The 16,410-nt window shown below is 32.5% G+C and overlaps 1 protein-coding gene, 1 long non-coding RNA gene and 1 pseudogene across 2 annotated transcripts; 1 reads left to right on the forward strand and 2 right to left on the reverse strand.

Annotated features, from left to right (window-relative positions):
- Positions 1 to 2,046: 2,046 nt before the first annotated feature.
- LOC142533766 (uncharacterized) lies at positions 2,047 to 5,095 on the forward strand (annotated as a pseudogene).
- A 1,072-nt stretch (positions 5,096 to 6,167) lies between these two features.
- On the reverse strand, positions 6,168 to 9,028 carry LOC142533837 (uncharacterized). Its single transcript, XR_012816829.1, has 2 exons — positions 6,883 to 9,028; positions 6,168 to 6,733 (listed from the first exon to the last, which is right to left on the reverse strand). It is a non-coding gene; the product is annotated as an uncharacterized LOC142533837 (long non-coding RNA).
- A 4,421-nt stretch (positions 9,029 to 13,449) lies between these two features.
- LOC142533885 (small ribosomal subunit protein eS27y) lies at positions 13,450 to 14,507 on the reverse strand. The gene is made up of 4 exons (XM_075640797.1): positions 14,375 to 14,507; positions 14,168 to 14,269; positions 14,062 to 14,090; positions 13,450 to 13,837 (listed from the first exon to the last, which is right to left on the reverse strand). Exons 1-4 carry the CDS (start codon positions 14,375 to 14,377, stop codon positions 13,711 to 13,713), a joined length of 261 nt encoding a protein of 86 aa, XP_075496912.1. The 5' UTR covers positions 14,378 to 14,507; the 3' UTR covers positions 13,450 to 13,710.
- Between the last annotated feature and the right edge of the window lie 1,903 nt (positions 14,508 to 16,410).

Here is a 16,410-nt window from a genome sequence, read left to right on the forward strand (position 1 = left end):
CATTTTAAATATATTTTTCAACACTTACTAGATATTAGGCACTGATAATTATTAGATTTTTTTGTACATGGAATATATTACAAACTATAATCGCAGACAAAAAAAACTTCTACAACACCGTCCCAATGTTAATTTTATGATACAGATCTCTTATCTCACAAGAAATATAAAGAAATATTAATATAGATCTATAAATACTTATACATAATTGATAGCAAAAGTAAGCCCAGATATATAAATATTATTTAACCCATCAAAATTTTATTTGTAGTTGAACTTTATTCAGATCTAATTCCCAGAATTATTGTCATGTTTTGCATGAAAGTAATTAATATATTATGATAAATTATTTAATTTACCTCTGGAACAATAAATGAATGCCTTATATACTCAAATTTGAGTTTAGAAATATATATATTACTCAAAAAAAAAAAAATAGTACTGCATAAACGAACGAGGCAAAGGGTGCCACCTAATTTTATTTAAAAACACATATTTTAGGCTGCTTGAATGGACCCAAAAACAACATTAAAAAAATATTATATTCATGTTTTGTAATCTTTTATCTTGGTTTAATCCATGCGTTAAAATGATTACACGTTTTCAAGTACTTAATTAATTAATAACGACATATTAGTAAAAAAAAAATCCATAAAAATACTATTAAATATATAAATTTGACAATATTTGAGATAATAATAAAAAAAGAAAGCCTAGTTGGGACGAAGTCGGTAAAAATAAAATCAAACTCAACAAATAGATAAAGAAAAAGAAATATAAAAAAGCCAAGTCTACAACCACGTGTGGTTGATTAGTTTTTATTTTTGTTTTTTTTATAAAAAAACGAAGACGACGACTCACCCAATCAACCTATGATTTATATGTTGGTTCCTAAAAATAAAAATAAAAAATAAAAAAAATCACAAATAGGCTGGGTCCAATGTCACGGGCCAAGGCAGGATAAGGCCCGCGATGGACTCTCTTTAAACGTGAGTAGGAATCTTAGAGACGGGCCGGGACTATGGGTTAATCTTGAGTGAGTCCGAGGAAACTACTCCCTTCTCCAAGTTCATTCTTGGAAGCAAAATTCAAGAAATCCCTGAAGCTGCTTCTCCTGTACCTCTCAGGATTCTCCTCATCCACAAGCTCTGTAGCTACCTCCATCTTCACATCCATCCCAAACTGCGGAGACTCGCGATCGAAATCACCGTCCCCTTGCCTCGAACCGTGACCCTGTGCATCATTCTTTTGCTCTCGCGTTGATTTTCCATTGGATCCACTGATTGAGTCCTTTTATTGTAATAATTATAGAATAAAGATTGTATTTCCAATTATTAACATCCGTGTGAAAAACTAGAATTTAACAGTACCAAGCATTTAATTAATTTTTATTCAACAAGTGAAAATTACAGAGATTCGTTGTATTATTTGTTAAAGACGGGCGATCGACTTACCAATGGAAGCTTTACTGTGCAGAAAAATCGGCGACCCAACTGTCGCGCCGGATGGCGCGGAGAATTTATGTTTGTAATTTGTATGTATTTTGTCAGGTGTTAGATTTCTGTTTCGAGAAAAGAAAGTTAGCTTGTTAAAGATTTGTTCTTGAGTGAGAATGTGTGAGGGGAATAAACAAGACTAAAGTACTGCTTTGTGATGTGAACGATCGCTCGAGTCATCCGTTCAGTAAATCAGTTTGAGTGTCTCTCCAGTGTGTATTGGAGTGGTAAAACATAAATATAAAGAAAATTAACTGAATATTTCCTTTATTTGAAATCTGCTATGTCAAATAACTATTTGATTGCTGACTGTGATTGGAGATGAACATTTGTGAGCCCTATGATTAGCTTAGACATTATGTAGAATTGATTTAACTTCTGTTGGGACTCTGCAGATTTCTAGTGCCCAAAGGATGTGACTTGGTTGCTGCTGGAGCTCTACTGGTCGCATTTGGAACATCTCATATGACACTTGTTCGTAGAGCTCGTCAGGTAGAATATGTTCATGACTTTTTGTGCCCTGAAAATATTATGCTGAATTTTGGTATTCAATTATAAGTATCAATATATTTATTCATTTATTTTGTGATGTAATTGTAATGAAAATGTCGGTCTTACTTGTTCTTGGTTCGGCAGGGGGAGTTGGAGTTTCTGCGGTGCAAATTGGCAAGGTCTGTGGTGCCACTGTTATTACCGTTGTTAGGTAACCCATTACTAATTCCATATTCTGCAAGTAGTCACTGCTTATTCAAATTTAAAGTTAAAGGAGGGCTGAGCTCGAGATTGTGTTGGGGTGACTTGAGATTAATTTAGAGAATAAAACTAGCATTTTTATAAAAAGTTACGTGTGAAATTAGGAGATGTCCTCTTTAGAAAGTCAACTGCCATGCTCCCCACCGGGTCTGTCCCAAAGTAAATTTTTTAAAATGATGGAGACTTACCTTATTTTTATTTGTTGGCGAAATCATCTGGCAGGGGAGAAGAAAAGCTGCAATTTCTGAAGTCATTAGGTGTGGATCATGCTGTTGATTTGAGCAAACAAAACGTCACTGAGAGTGTCAAGGGATTTTTGAAGGCGAGAAAGCTGAAAGGGGTCGATGTTTTGTATGATCCAGTTGGTGGAAAACTTACAAAAGAAACCATGAAGTTGTTGAAATCGAGGGGCAAATATCCTGATTATCGGGTTTGCAAGTGGGGAAGCTCCCGTAATCCTCACAAATATTGCACTTGTTAAGGTACTGCTGCTTTTAAGGATTCAGAATCTAAGACCTTTTTTCTTGTTTCTTTGAATTTAATCCTAATCTTTAGTTCTAATTGTTGTTTGGATCTCCTGTTTATATATGGCCGACACATATTATTGAAAAAACTAAAAATTTGTCCAACATATCCATATCATTTATCTAATGAACACAAAATAGAAGAAACTCGGTGGTAATGACAGAAATGGATATGTTATTGGTGTGTGATTTGTGAACAATGAAAGAATTGTTTTTCTTTTATTATTTTCAGGGCCCTATCTTTCACTATTACATGTTGATGTTTGATATTTTATTTTAATTTTCTGTCTACCTAATTGTTATTTATTGCTTGGACCCAAATCTGCAAATATAAGCTGTGGAAAGTTTCTGAAACATTTTCAGATCATGATTTGAGTTCCCAAAACCAGAAATATGTATTAGAAGTAAACAGAGAGAGAGAATGGAAATCTGAGATTCATTCTTCTATTCCATCGTCCTGAGAAAGAGGGAAAAAAATTGTTTTATACAAGTCTACCTACTCCTATTTACAGGCTGGAAATATGAAATATATAAAATTAAAACTCCCCCTCAAGTTGGTTGGTAAATATTTTTAACGGCCAACTTGGACAACATTGGAAGTAAGGCAGAAGAAGGCAACGGCTTGGTGAACATGTCCGCAAGTTGTTGTTGCGATCGAATTGGGAGTAGCTTCAGAGTGCCATCACTGAGTTTATGTCGAACAAAATGACAATCAATTTCGATGTGTTTCGTTCTTTCATGGAAGATAGGATTTGATGCGATATGTACTGCTGCCAAATTATCACAATATATGGTTGAAGGTTGGGCAGAATCAAAAGAAAGATCTTTTAGTAAAGCTCGTAGCCAAACGAGTTCACTGGCTGTAGAAGCTAAAGCACGGTACTTGGCTTCAGCAGAGGAGCGAGAAACGGTAGCTTGGCGCTTTGCTTTCCAGGAGATGAGAGATTCACCTAACCTTTGAGGTATCTCAATAAGTGGTGAACAGCCTGTAGATGGGGCGATCTGGGTTGAGACATGAATTGACTCAACTTATGAACTGCATAAGTGATGTCAGGGCGTGACAAAGTGAGATATAGAAGACGACCAACTAGACGACGATATTGTGTTATATCAGGCAGAGGATCACCATCAAAGGAGTTGCGGGGATTCTTAGGCTCCATGGGAACTTGGACAGATTTGCTCCCTATGAACTTCTCTACTCATCCACTGTTGGTTACTCTCAGTTCAAAGTATTTGGATGCTTGGTTTTTGCATCGACTTTGTTTCACAACCACTCAAAATTTCATCCTCGCGCACGTTCCTGTATATTTCTTGGTTATCCTCCTGGAGTAAAGGGGTACAAACTCTACGACATTGAGTCCAAGAAAATATGAAATATATAAAATTAAAAATATGTATTTCAGCTATCAAGTTTGTGTAGTATGTCCGTGACTTCCACATGTCTATGGTTTTACCCAAATTACATACTTGCAATGATCAGAAGCCAAGTCAAGATCGACCGTATTTCAGTTCAAATAATGAGTTTGCTTGAGGCAAATGCTCTACTCAAACTCAACCCAATTGTATATCAAGACTTGACGAGGCGCTTGTCTCAGTACTTGCTTTGGTTTATCTAAACCTCGTTATAATTTGAGTCTAGTATCTTAGACTTTTTGTTTATTTTTAATGGAAACACGATTTTTTTCCCCAGAGTTGGACTGTTCATGGGATCTACTGGGAAGTTATAAAATGCAACGACCGCGCGTTCTCGAAGATTCATTGAAGGAGCTGCTATCTTGGTTGGCTAGCTAGGGGACTAATTACAATCAAGATTTCTCATACTTTCATGCTCAGGGAGGTGAGAAGCTTTTTCGACTCAAAATATCTTCTTGGCTGAATCATCAATGTGTCGTCAAGGATGGCCAAAATAATAATATTATAAAATGTTTCGTAGGAGCAATAAAAAATCTGATTAAAATATGGCTGATGTGATTTTATCTGGTTTTTTTACAGGCAAATCTCGCTTTCGCCCCCCCTCAAGGATAGGAAACCAATTGGAAAGGTGATGATTGAGTTCAGGTTCAGCGATGAGAAAGATACAAGGGCCAAGCGTTTAAATTGAATTTGCTTCGGACATAGCGGTGCTGTGGACAAGATCATACTAACATATTTCGGTGTGAAATATTGATATTGTGTCTGATGTCGGTTTGAAGTCGAAATAAGCGAAGGATCGTGTGAGTGTAAAACTGATGAAACTTTTCCTGTGAAGGAAAATGGGTCTCACTTAAATGTTAAAATAGTTTTTAGCATAGTGAAACGTATTAAACTAAAATAAATAAATGAAAGAATAATTATCAAAAGGTGGCATTATTAGTTTGCATTTCACATTTTCTACGTTCTTCCAAAAAATTTCCTTACATTAGACACAAATAGCAAATACCGTATCCTAAAAATAAAAAAGAAGCAAGTATTTTTTAGGTAAACATTATGTCATCAAACCGAAAAACTATTTACCTTTTTATATAAACCAAAAAGCTTTTGTTATAGTTGATAAAATCACTTCAAATTCATTTTTTTTGAAAAAGTAAATATCTTGTAAGACGTATTACTTAACATAAAAATAATATTTTTTCATGGATGATCTAAATAAGATATCTGTCTCACAAAATATGACCCGCAAGATCGTATCACAGAATTTTTTTTTTAAAAAAAATTAAAATAGTCAACCCCTATACAACCATAAAGTACATAAAACTTTCAACCGAATAATTTTTTTATTCAAAGTTACATACAGTTCAAATAACTGGAATACAAGACATTTAAAAAAAAAATTACAAAACATAAATGTAAAGCACTAAATACACCACATTTCATTACATACGAAGCCCCGTCAACAGACAAAAATCTCCAGGATTTTGTCATGCAATATATTAATGCCCTATGACTTTGAAAACATTATCTCAACGTCAACTTTTGATTCCCATACGATAAAAAAGTTTCAAAAAACCTAATTATGAAAAAACAAGGGACCACCAAAGGAACAAAAACAATTGCTTTGATTTCATTAATATTACATAGATCACGATTTTAGATGCTAACAGCATCCTAAAAGCCATACAATACGTACCAATCATTACAACATGATACTTGATTCTCGTTAAGGTTTTTACCAATACTGTAATATCGAATTTTACACATGTTTCAAATACCCAAGACGAAAGAGACGGTGAAGATACTTATAATTTTTAACTGAAAAATTATAATTTGTCATATATTTTAATTTATTTGTCATTTTAAGGCAATTTCGGTCATTGTTAAATCCCTACGCACAACAGTATCATATTACAGCCAAATAATCATCACATCAACAGGTTGGAAAAAAAACTAAAATCACAAAAGATAACATAAAGAAAAAAAAAGCACAATTAAAGCTCCAAGACCGGATAAAGTGTTGAAATTTAATGGTAAAAGTCACCACTAAGCCGAATCTTGTACCAAATTATAAAGACTTGCATCTCTAAAAGTTCCATTATGGGACCGTCGTACATGAAAATAAACTATGTTAAATGTTACTTTATACAACTTAATGGGACAAAGGTCAGATCTTCTTAATATGCTCTTGTCCTTTGCACACTTGCACCAAAAGTAGCAATTTTTCCGAATCCAACTACATCTCGTATGACTCAATCAAAATAGAAAGAAAATATTGCTTCAGATGATTAAATAATTTAATATCACAAAGATTTCAAATAGCCAAGATTAAAATTCACTAAGAAATAAGAACACTAACTGCCACTAAAACATATTCATAATCATCTACGATCGCCCAAGATTATATTCTCACCCTATGAAAAACCAAAAGCATTCTTTTTTATTGTAAATATAAGTAGTGTTAACTCGTCTCACGAATAAAGATCCGTGAGATTGTCTCCGATACCTACTCTAGAACATAACTCGACAATGGCTCATGTCCGCTCCCATCTTAGATCAGACAAAGGAAGAGTTTTGTAAAAAGTAAGAAAATTGAGCATGCACTTCGGTTAGCAAATAGTCGTTCACAAACACCAGCAAATAATGTTAACTAAAAAAGTCAGAGACAAAAAAACTATGGAAAGGGATTTTTTCGTTACCAATCGCACTATTCGCCCAACATCAACCATAGCAGGCAGTTTCTGCATTCTGTGGTGTTATGAAAAAGGGGGATGTAGTTCGTTCAAAACGACTGTGAAGAAGAAAAACCATTACCTGTATAGCAATAAGAGACCACACAATTGATATCGATCAATATTTTTATACATGGCTACGAAATAAACCTTGAGGCTGAAGGGTAAGAAAAAAAATCATGGGAAGATTCAAAAATATAAACCATTTTCTTCGGTGAGAGATGCGTAAAGCTGTGACATAATCAAAATGAAGGCACCGGCTAAAGGAGCTCCCTTCAGTCCAAGCACAGAGGGAGAGGGACGTGAAACTATCTCCCGCATCATTCATTCAATCACATAGTAGTAAAAAAATCCTGTAATATTCTACTAAGCGGTCAAATGAAGGAGTCGGTAGCTAATTCCGCCCCCAAATCTCGCCCATGAGTGGGCTGAAGGAAGCTCTCTTAGAAGATTTCTCAATGCAATACCGTCTCAAACAACTAAAAACCATAATCACAAACTTTTTAAACAATGTAAAAAATGTCAAACCATTGGAATCAAGATACATGCTACGACCCTCTAGCATATGAATACTCAAATTCTTGAGCAAACAATAAATACTAAATGATACGAACAAGCCAATGAATATGAAGGGGGTGTATGGGCACCTCAGAGTTTGATTTAGATTCATTCTTTTAGCATGTGCATGAATAAATAGAGATATTTCTAAATCATAACAAAAATTCATCCCACCTAGCGATCCCAATAGCTATCGGGGTTCGACATTTCTGCGGCGAAAAACATTCAAATTTTCACTTGTAAAATTTACGGTAATACAAGTTCTCCCACTCTAGAACCATCCTTCGTCAAACAGCGTACAAAAATATTTCGGTGTGCAATACCACTTCTATTAATCGCAACTAAATATTTACACGGCAAATGAACAGCCACTGAAATGTCTAATTTTCGGGAAAATTTCATAAAAAATGAACGGATCGAAGAAATTATCGAAAAGTGAAGTGAATCGAGAGATCTTCACACGTAAAATTTCTATTTTAATAATCCAAACAAAAGGAAGAACTAAATCCATAAACTATCATTGGTTTATTTTACATAAACAGGAACAACTGCTGTGAATCTTGAATAAAACCCTTTTCAAAAAAAAAACAATTAAATAAATAATTGAATCACACAAAGACACATTTATACACATATTGCTGTTACTAAAATTGAATTCTCTTACCCTTTTAAGATTGATGAAACTAAGACTGAATTAATATTCCTAGGAGAAGAACTACTTTTCCAAACCCTAATCTTATGAAACAAATTAAACAATAAATAGGACAGGAAATAAAATCTAGTTAAGTAAATATTAATATCAAAACTAGCAGCAAAACTCGGGGAGGGGAACAACAAAATAGTGGGTGTCAACTTTCCACTACATAAACAATCAGGATATTGAGATAGATCTCAAAGAACAAATAAAGGGTTCATTTATATTTTAATTAAAAACCCCCATAAAGCTGTGTCAAAGTAAAAAATCCGACAGAAAATATTACACCAACAAAAAACACAAACCACACACAGTTAACAAATTAGCAGCAAAAAAGGATGTTGGATTTGTATGCAGTGAAACCCTAAGTAGTCCTTTTTCTGATGATTCTTGATGAAGCCATATATGGACCTCAGTAGCTCCTACTCTACTGCAAAATGAAAGAAATTATGCAAATATAAAGAAAATGCAAGGATAAGGTGGTAGGTGGGCAGCCTCATTTAGTGTTAATTTTTCTAGTGAATAGTTATTCTAAAGTGAGATAAATATGACTAATAGAAAAATATAAAAAAACTTAGGGTATCGCATAAAAACGGGAAGAACAGTGAGTTGCAACGGATGAATTCAAAGGGGAAGATGAAGGGTCGCTTTCGTCGTGAGAATCAGAGAAGGGGAAAGCGACTCCGGACATTTTTCACGCTTGCACACACAGAGGGTGCGGATTCTTGTTTTTTAGATTATTATTACACGTCGTAGTTTGTACCTATATTTATTTTGGTGCATTTATGTGGTGTGATATATGATGCAGAACGTGAAGTAAAATCGGCGTTGAAAGGCTAAAGAAAGAGTAAGTGGACTCAAATCATCTCTCTCTCTCCCCCTCTGGACCGCACTGAAGTGAAAGATGGGTTGAAGACAGTAATATTGCACAGTAACTGGCAGATGAGAGGTTGTATGGAGGTAACGTTTCATCTCTCTTCTCACCACTATTTTTTTATTTAAAGAATCATTAATAGTAATAAACAATTTCCCATCTGTTTTGAACTTTATGTATATGAGATAAAAAAAATTTCCACATAATCTTTTTTATATATATTTATGAATACTGATCTATAGGTGAAAGAAAACTTATATGGTCACACACTAATTAAATAATTATAATATATTTATACCAATTAAACGTCCTATTTATATTTGGTATATAAATTTAGTTTTTTTTATATATATATTTATAACATTTAGTTTTTTTTTGTTTTTTTTTTGATAAACCTCATTGTAATCAATCTTTTTAAAATAAAAAATAAATGGAGAGTGGAAGCGATTTTCGCAAGATATTTTCCTGATATATAATTAAATGTTCAAAATCTGTTTTCATAATTGCAAAGACAAACAAAATGCATGAAGATAACTTGGTGAATAAACACTTACTGTAACATAAAATATGATATTATATTTATTTACCGATGATCATATCTACTTTACTGCTGTGTTAGCTAATTCCCGTTTTCATCCCTCAAAGAAGGGTGCATAACGACAGTGATATTTATTTGGATTAACAAGTTTTGGTCAAAGACAAAGAAGGGTGCATATTCTTTTTATCCTTTGATTTGAAAACCACATATGTGAATCCAAGCTTGTCCGCAAAGGGGTTAGGGCCCAAGATGTCCCCCCTGCCCGACATTACCAGCTGGTCATGCAGTCATGTCTAGTGTGAATCTAAATTATTCAATGACTTCAAATTTAAGACTCTTGCATAATCAACATTACAATAATTAAAAAAAACCCACCAAATCAAAAAAAATTGTATAAGAGCTATATTTCTTATGTTCTCATAGAGAAAATTTATAGAAATGGGATAAAATTTAGCAACAAAAATTTGTTGGTTGGATGCGCAGGGTCACTTGCCTCCTGTACTGGATAAAAGAGAATTCTTATTTAGGAAACAATAAAGTTCGATGTTGTCTTGCACTGATCACTTATGTCATAAGTGCATTGAAATGTTTCAAGAAGTTTTATCACGGGTACGTACTTCTCGTCTAGCTAAGGCCAGGACGTTGCCATGTGTTTCATACCTGTCCATACCAGTTGGGGATTCTTGAATTTATATTGGATCACAAGTTTTGCTTAACACTAAAACCTGATTTAATTAACCTTAATTACAAGATAATAGGATTTCGCACTTACACTATACCTATACATGCACATATAAATGCACCAAAAAATAGATAGCAGGGAATCATGAATGGTGCATGTGATGACAGATATAAAAAGATTTCGCAGCAGACACCTTTGGATATGTGTGGCCTCACTCCACTTTGGCATGTTTGCTCCTTTACATACAAAACTGCCGGTTTCAATTATATCTCACACTAAAAGCAGATTATACATGCATTGTCATCTCTTTTTTTTAATAAATATTATAATATAATCTACAAAAAAAAAAACAAGAGAAATAGACTTTATATATATATAACAATAAGGGAAGACAGAGAAAAAAGAGCAGATATGCTTGACAAATACTTGTTCATTTGTCGTCAAAAGATGTGTGCTAGTTAAGAGAATTCGGCACGGGTCGGTGTGATGTCTCTCTGTGTGTGTGTGTGTCCAATGTATATGAACGAACTTAATAATTACTATTGTTTCGATGTGGACGATGCGTGTTTATAAACTTTTCTATTTTTATTTTTATTTTATTGGAGTTTAATCAATTTTTTGGTAATTATTTTTATTTATATTAAAATAAAAATCATATCATAATTATAAAAACTAAAAATTGATATTATTGTAATTTTGGAGATTATTGGCCATACCATGAGACCAATTGTCTGTCTCATGGTTGAGTTTTTTTTATGACGTTGAGACTCACAATCGCTACTTTTTATATGCACACTAAGATATTTGATGATAAAATTGATGGACATTATTTTGTGGACTTGAGGCGTGATAAATAAATTTTAAGATTTTTGCGATAATGAATTATTTGATTGTGAGAATAGTGATCGAATCTATCGCAAGTTGTTTTTTTTTTTTTTTTTTTGTCTTTTACGGACGTGGCCAGACAATTATTAAATTCTTGGAAATTGAAATTGCGTAGTAAAATTACGTTGGTGCGTGGTTCGAAAGAAGTACGTTAAGTATTGATTAACATTCAACACATTTTATTTCAACTACTATTATTTTTAAATTGTGAAGTACTTTATCGATTATGTTATTCAAATTTTATTTAAAAAATGAAAAAGCGTTCGTAATCTATTACTTTATTATATATTATATTATTAAAATTGATACCCTTAAAATAACCAACTTTAATAAATATACTATTTGTTTTTTAATAAATCAAAAATATTATATTTTATTTAATAAATAATGACAATAAAAATATTTTCATAAATTTTTTATATCTTACCATATGTTAATAAAATATATTTCTTGATATATACTTTTAAATTTTTTTAATAAATTATATTACTCATAACATAAAAAATTATAATAAAAATGTCTTATATTTTAATTTTTATATAATCCTTGAAATTTTAAAAAATATGTACACGTACAAAAGGGAATTAGTATATTTTTACTATTATTATTATTATTATTATTATTATTATATTTGAACACTTTATAGTAAGCACTTTGGTATATCATAATATTTGTTATGTATATTTGATGATATGAGTTTATCAGTAATCTTTATATCTATATATCTTCTTCTAATTTTTTCCTCCAATTTCTTCCTATTTAATGTAAAATCTCGCATTTTTTTAAAAAAAAAATTCTTTTTTTTAATCTCTTATAGTTTTTTTAATAATTAAATTATATGAACACATAGAAACTACATGCGAATGATTACTATTATAATATTAAATTATAATCACATGAGTTTTTGTGTATTAATATTACCCCTCATCTTAGTTCTTAAACTTTTCATCGTGGAGAACAAACACCAAATTACTAATAAAAATAAAACAAATTGTGAGCCTTGAATATATACAATTTGTGCTTTTTTGTAACACAAAATTATATAAATTAATGCCGATGAGGTCGTTTATTGCTCGAAAATAATGGGTTTATATATATAATACAGATTCTGGATAAGATTTTACTCATATTTTTTTAATATGCTATTCTTTATTATAATTATTCTCAAAATTATCTGTACACTAATGTAATTTAGATTAAATATCTCCATTTGTTTTATATTATTAAACTTATTTGTATTTATATAATTCCATTAATATCTAATAACATGAAATCTATCGATTTAATTTTAAAATAAATAAATATTTTCTATTACCTGAAATGTTTTGTACGACAAAACAAGATACTACTTAATAATGTTGTCGTCAGCTAATTCAACAAAAAATATATACATAGAATTTCCCAAATAGACACTGAACTTTATTTTTTGTCACAAAAGTTTCAAGTCCAAAACAAATTATTGCTCCTATCTAAATTAGAAACAAAAATATCATCACTGTCAAATAGAGAATCTTCCTTTAAATAAGGATATTTTAATTTTACGGAGTAATTTTTCTTATTAAAAAAACCTAATGAAAAAGTTTTTTTCCTCTTTATTCCAAAAGTATTTTTTTTTATGATCGTTGTGAATCCAATCAATCCTGTCTAACAAATATATATCGGTAAGACCGTTGAGATTCTTATAAAAAAACCTTGGAACTTGTAAGCACACGAGGGTGTACATGGCTAAACAGGCGGAAACATATCTATTCATCAACGAAACACTCACCAATATGACCACCACTTGGTTCACTTCTCCGTTGTGGCAATTATATCTCCTATTTGCTAGGAACACTGTCTCTCTAACGCAAGCCAGGGAGCACCACGCAATTCTGTGTGTTCAGTCCTAAATTTCTAGCATTATCAGTTCAATTCAATTCAATCGTGCATCCTCGCTAGCTCATACAATGTTTACTTCAAGATAACATCAAACCAAAGCAATCATCTAACAGCTGTAGAAAGCCTACTTCACAGTAGCCACAGATTTTTCGCAGATATAACCAGTGATATTCTCTAGAAAATGACATTAGAACTCTACCTATACCATAAGTCCATAATTGATAGAAAGAAATTTCCTGCTTGATTGCACAGCAAAGACTATGGTAAAGTGGAAGTGCTGGAAATGAGTTTTATTAAAAGGTAACTCACAAGATTCATCACCAAAGTTACTCAAAATCCATGGCAAATCGAAAAGCAGAGGGCTTTAACAAAAGTTCAAACCGGCATACACCATCAATCACTAGAATATCAGTGTGACAGAAATATGAACCCACAATCAAAACATGAAGTTTTCATACAAAATTGAAAGGTTAATCACCACATTAGGGCATTCAGCAAAGGAAAAACTAGCTAAATAATAAGACACAACAGCCATCTCTTAATTTGTTACAAAAATCTTGGCATAACAAAACTCATATAAAGACTAAAATCAATAAAAACCCTGTTTCATTTTCTCAATCAAGAAACCCAACCATAGGAATCTTTTCATTAGTTGCAAGAACGAAAACAGAGGGTACATGATTATCTCAATCGCCTTTCCTCCGGAAGGAACAACCCTCGGTGAGCCTAGCTCGCCCTCCGGTGGGTTGGCACAACACCGTCTGGCAGTTACCGCAGACCACAACCGTTTGTGAATGGCTAAACACAGTGGTTCTGTAAAAACAAACCGAGAAAAAAATCACACTAGGTGAAAACTTTCAACTCAAACATAATCTGGAAATGGGAAATTCAAGCATAAAGATTGGAGAAAGCAAAAAACAAATACTCAACAGAACACAAAATCACAGTAAGAGAAATATCAAACCTTTCATTCATCAAATTAAACAGATATGGAAATCTGAGACTTAGGTAAACAAGATTGGAAACGGCGGACTTACATATTAAAGCAACCTTGACACTTCACATCCTACAATTGAAAAATAAATAATTTTAAAAATCATAAATACGGGAGATTGAAAACATTGTAGAGGTTAAATAGGGTACCATAAAGAATGAATTTGGCGATTGGACGAGACGTTTCAACTTATGCTTCCTCTTCTCGAGCTCAGCAGGCGGATTCAGCAAATCGATATCGTTTGAAAGAACCTGCCATAGCCACATAAATCGATCAATCACCAAAAAAAATAAATCAATAAACTGCAAACGAAACAATTGAAAATAAAGATACAATCCAGTTATGCAGCAAATCACCATTTTTATCTCGAAGATGAGGAGCAAGCGAAGAGTTGTGGAGGCAAATGGAAGACACCCACTTTTAGGGTATCATCAAACCTGTAATATATATGTGTTGTGCCGAAGGCACACTGTGCATTTTATGAATTTGAAGGTCTAATGGCCCAATATAAAGTCACAATGGCCCAAACTGCAAATCAAAATGTTTAGACTATTTTAATATGTCATTTGTCAATTGGCTCAATTTTAAAAAATATTTGAATAGTTATTTAATTGTATTTGTGGAGGAGGAGACGATTTGTGGAGGAGGAGACGAAGCAAAAAAAAAAATGAATAGTATTTTGTGATACGATTTTACGAATTTCTATCTGTGAGAAGGTCACTTATCGATATTCACAATAAAAATTAATAATCTTAGCATAAAAAGTAATATTTTTTCATTGATAACCAAAATAAGAGATCTGTCTCATAAGACCTGTGAGACCGTTTCATATAAGTTTTTGTCAAAAAAAATTACACAAATATTTTTAAAAAATTAAGTAGCATGTAAAATTGTTCTAAAATAGTTGGATCTGCCCCCCAAAACGTAGGCGATCGCCCCTGAATTACTTTCCTAGATCCGTTATCTTTTGAACCATTCAGAAACGGAACAAGGTAAAAAAAAAAGTGCAATAAACAATAAATTCGTCAATAAACCATAAGCATCGTACAGAAACAATAATCTATGGTTCGGTCAGAAAACAAACTTCAATCAATAATCGGCAAACATAGCAAACCCATCGAGAAAACAAATAGGCAAAATCCAAGGAAACAAGATTTGTTCGATGGATCAATTAGTATTAATATCAAGTAAAATCCCAAAGAAGACATGAAAATGTAAAACATATGACCAATCAAACAAAACCCAGACAAATCTATGAACAAACACCTTACAACCAAAAAGCTTGAACCCATGAATAATATGTCGATTTATCTAAATATTGATTGGCTACACAACCCACTGTTTCTTGGTATGTCTCGCATGGAGAATGATTAACTCGATTCATACGTACAATGAAAAGTAAAAGTTTTAATATAAAAATTAATATTTTTATGAATTCGAGGACTCATCTCACAAAACTTTCTCCTGATGATGCAATATGTCTCTGTTCTTAATGTTGTTTAATAGATGTCTAAGTGTCGCTTTTCTCCGTCCCAAGATCTCCATTTTCTAAGTGGTTGCGAGCTAAATTCTTTATCTCAGGTTGGTTTTTCAAAAGACACACTCTTTAACCTTTGCATCTTTATCTTTTCAAAAGCTCATACTCATTTTTCTAGATCTGCTTCAGTCCTACCAGGTATTAGATCTACCGTACAATTTTAGTAGTATTATATCTTTCTGTTTCGTCTCTCTTAAAAGAGAGTAAAGGGTACAAGCAACTGGAAGGGAAAAGACCGTAGTAGGATGAAAGCTATAACGCGCTCTTCCAGCCATTAAAACCAGTAAGAGAAACTACAGTGAATGGCCAACAAGAACATCAGATTTTGACAAAAATCTGTATGAGACGATCTCACGGATCTTATTTGTGAGACGGATCTCTTATTTGGGTCATCCATTAAAATGTATTACTTTTTATGCTTAGAGTATTACTTTTATTTTGAATATCGGTAGAGTTGACCTGTCTCACAGATAAAGATTCGTGAGACCGTCTCACCAGAGATTTTTACCTTGAAACTTCTCGTTGCTCCTCCCACTTTTTCCTGCAAATGTTATGTTCAGCTATGCCCACCCACCTCGACAAACCTATGATTGTAATGTTATCTAGATCCGTATCTTATATGAATTTTCGTGTTTTTTTATCGATCAACAACATGAGATATATTACTTTAACCAATTATATTAAAATATAGTATTATTAATTAATTGCCTAGGTCAATAAAATTTGTAAAAAAATTGTTAGAAATTTTAAGTTTTTGTCATCACGATGAACATGCAAGTAATTCCAAGATTCTACAGTTCGTTGAGTGAATGTATGTTCTTAGTATATTAGTTATTCAAAATTGTTCAAAGTTGT

This window comes from Primulina tabacum, chromosome 18 (assembly GCF_025594145.1).
Source record: "Primulina tabacum isolate GXHZ01 chromosome 18, ASM2559414v2, whole genome shotgun sequence".
NCBI classification, from domain to species: Eukaryota; Viridiplantae; Streptophyta; class Magnoliopsida; order Lamiales; family Gesneriaceae; genus Primulina; species Primulina tabacum.

Excerpts from the sequence above, each read along its gene's own strand:
- LOC142533885 (XM_075640797.1), bottom strand. Across the intron at positions 14,091-14,167 it reads CGCCAAATTCATTCTTTATG|GATGTGAAGTGTCAAGGTTG; the intron begins GTACCCTATTTA and ends TTTCAATTGTAG. Across the intron at positions 13,838-14,061 it reads TGTCAAGGTTGCTTTAATAT|AACCACTGTGTTTAGCCATT; the intron begins GTAAGTCCGCCG and ends TTGTTTTTACAG.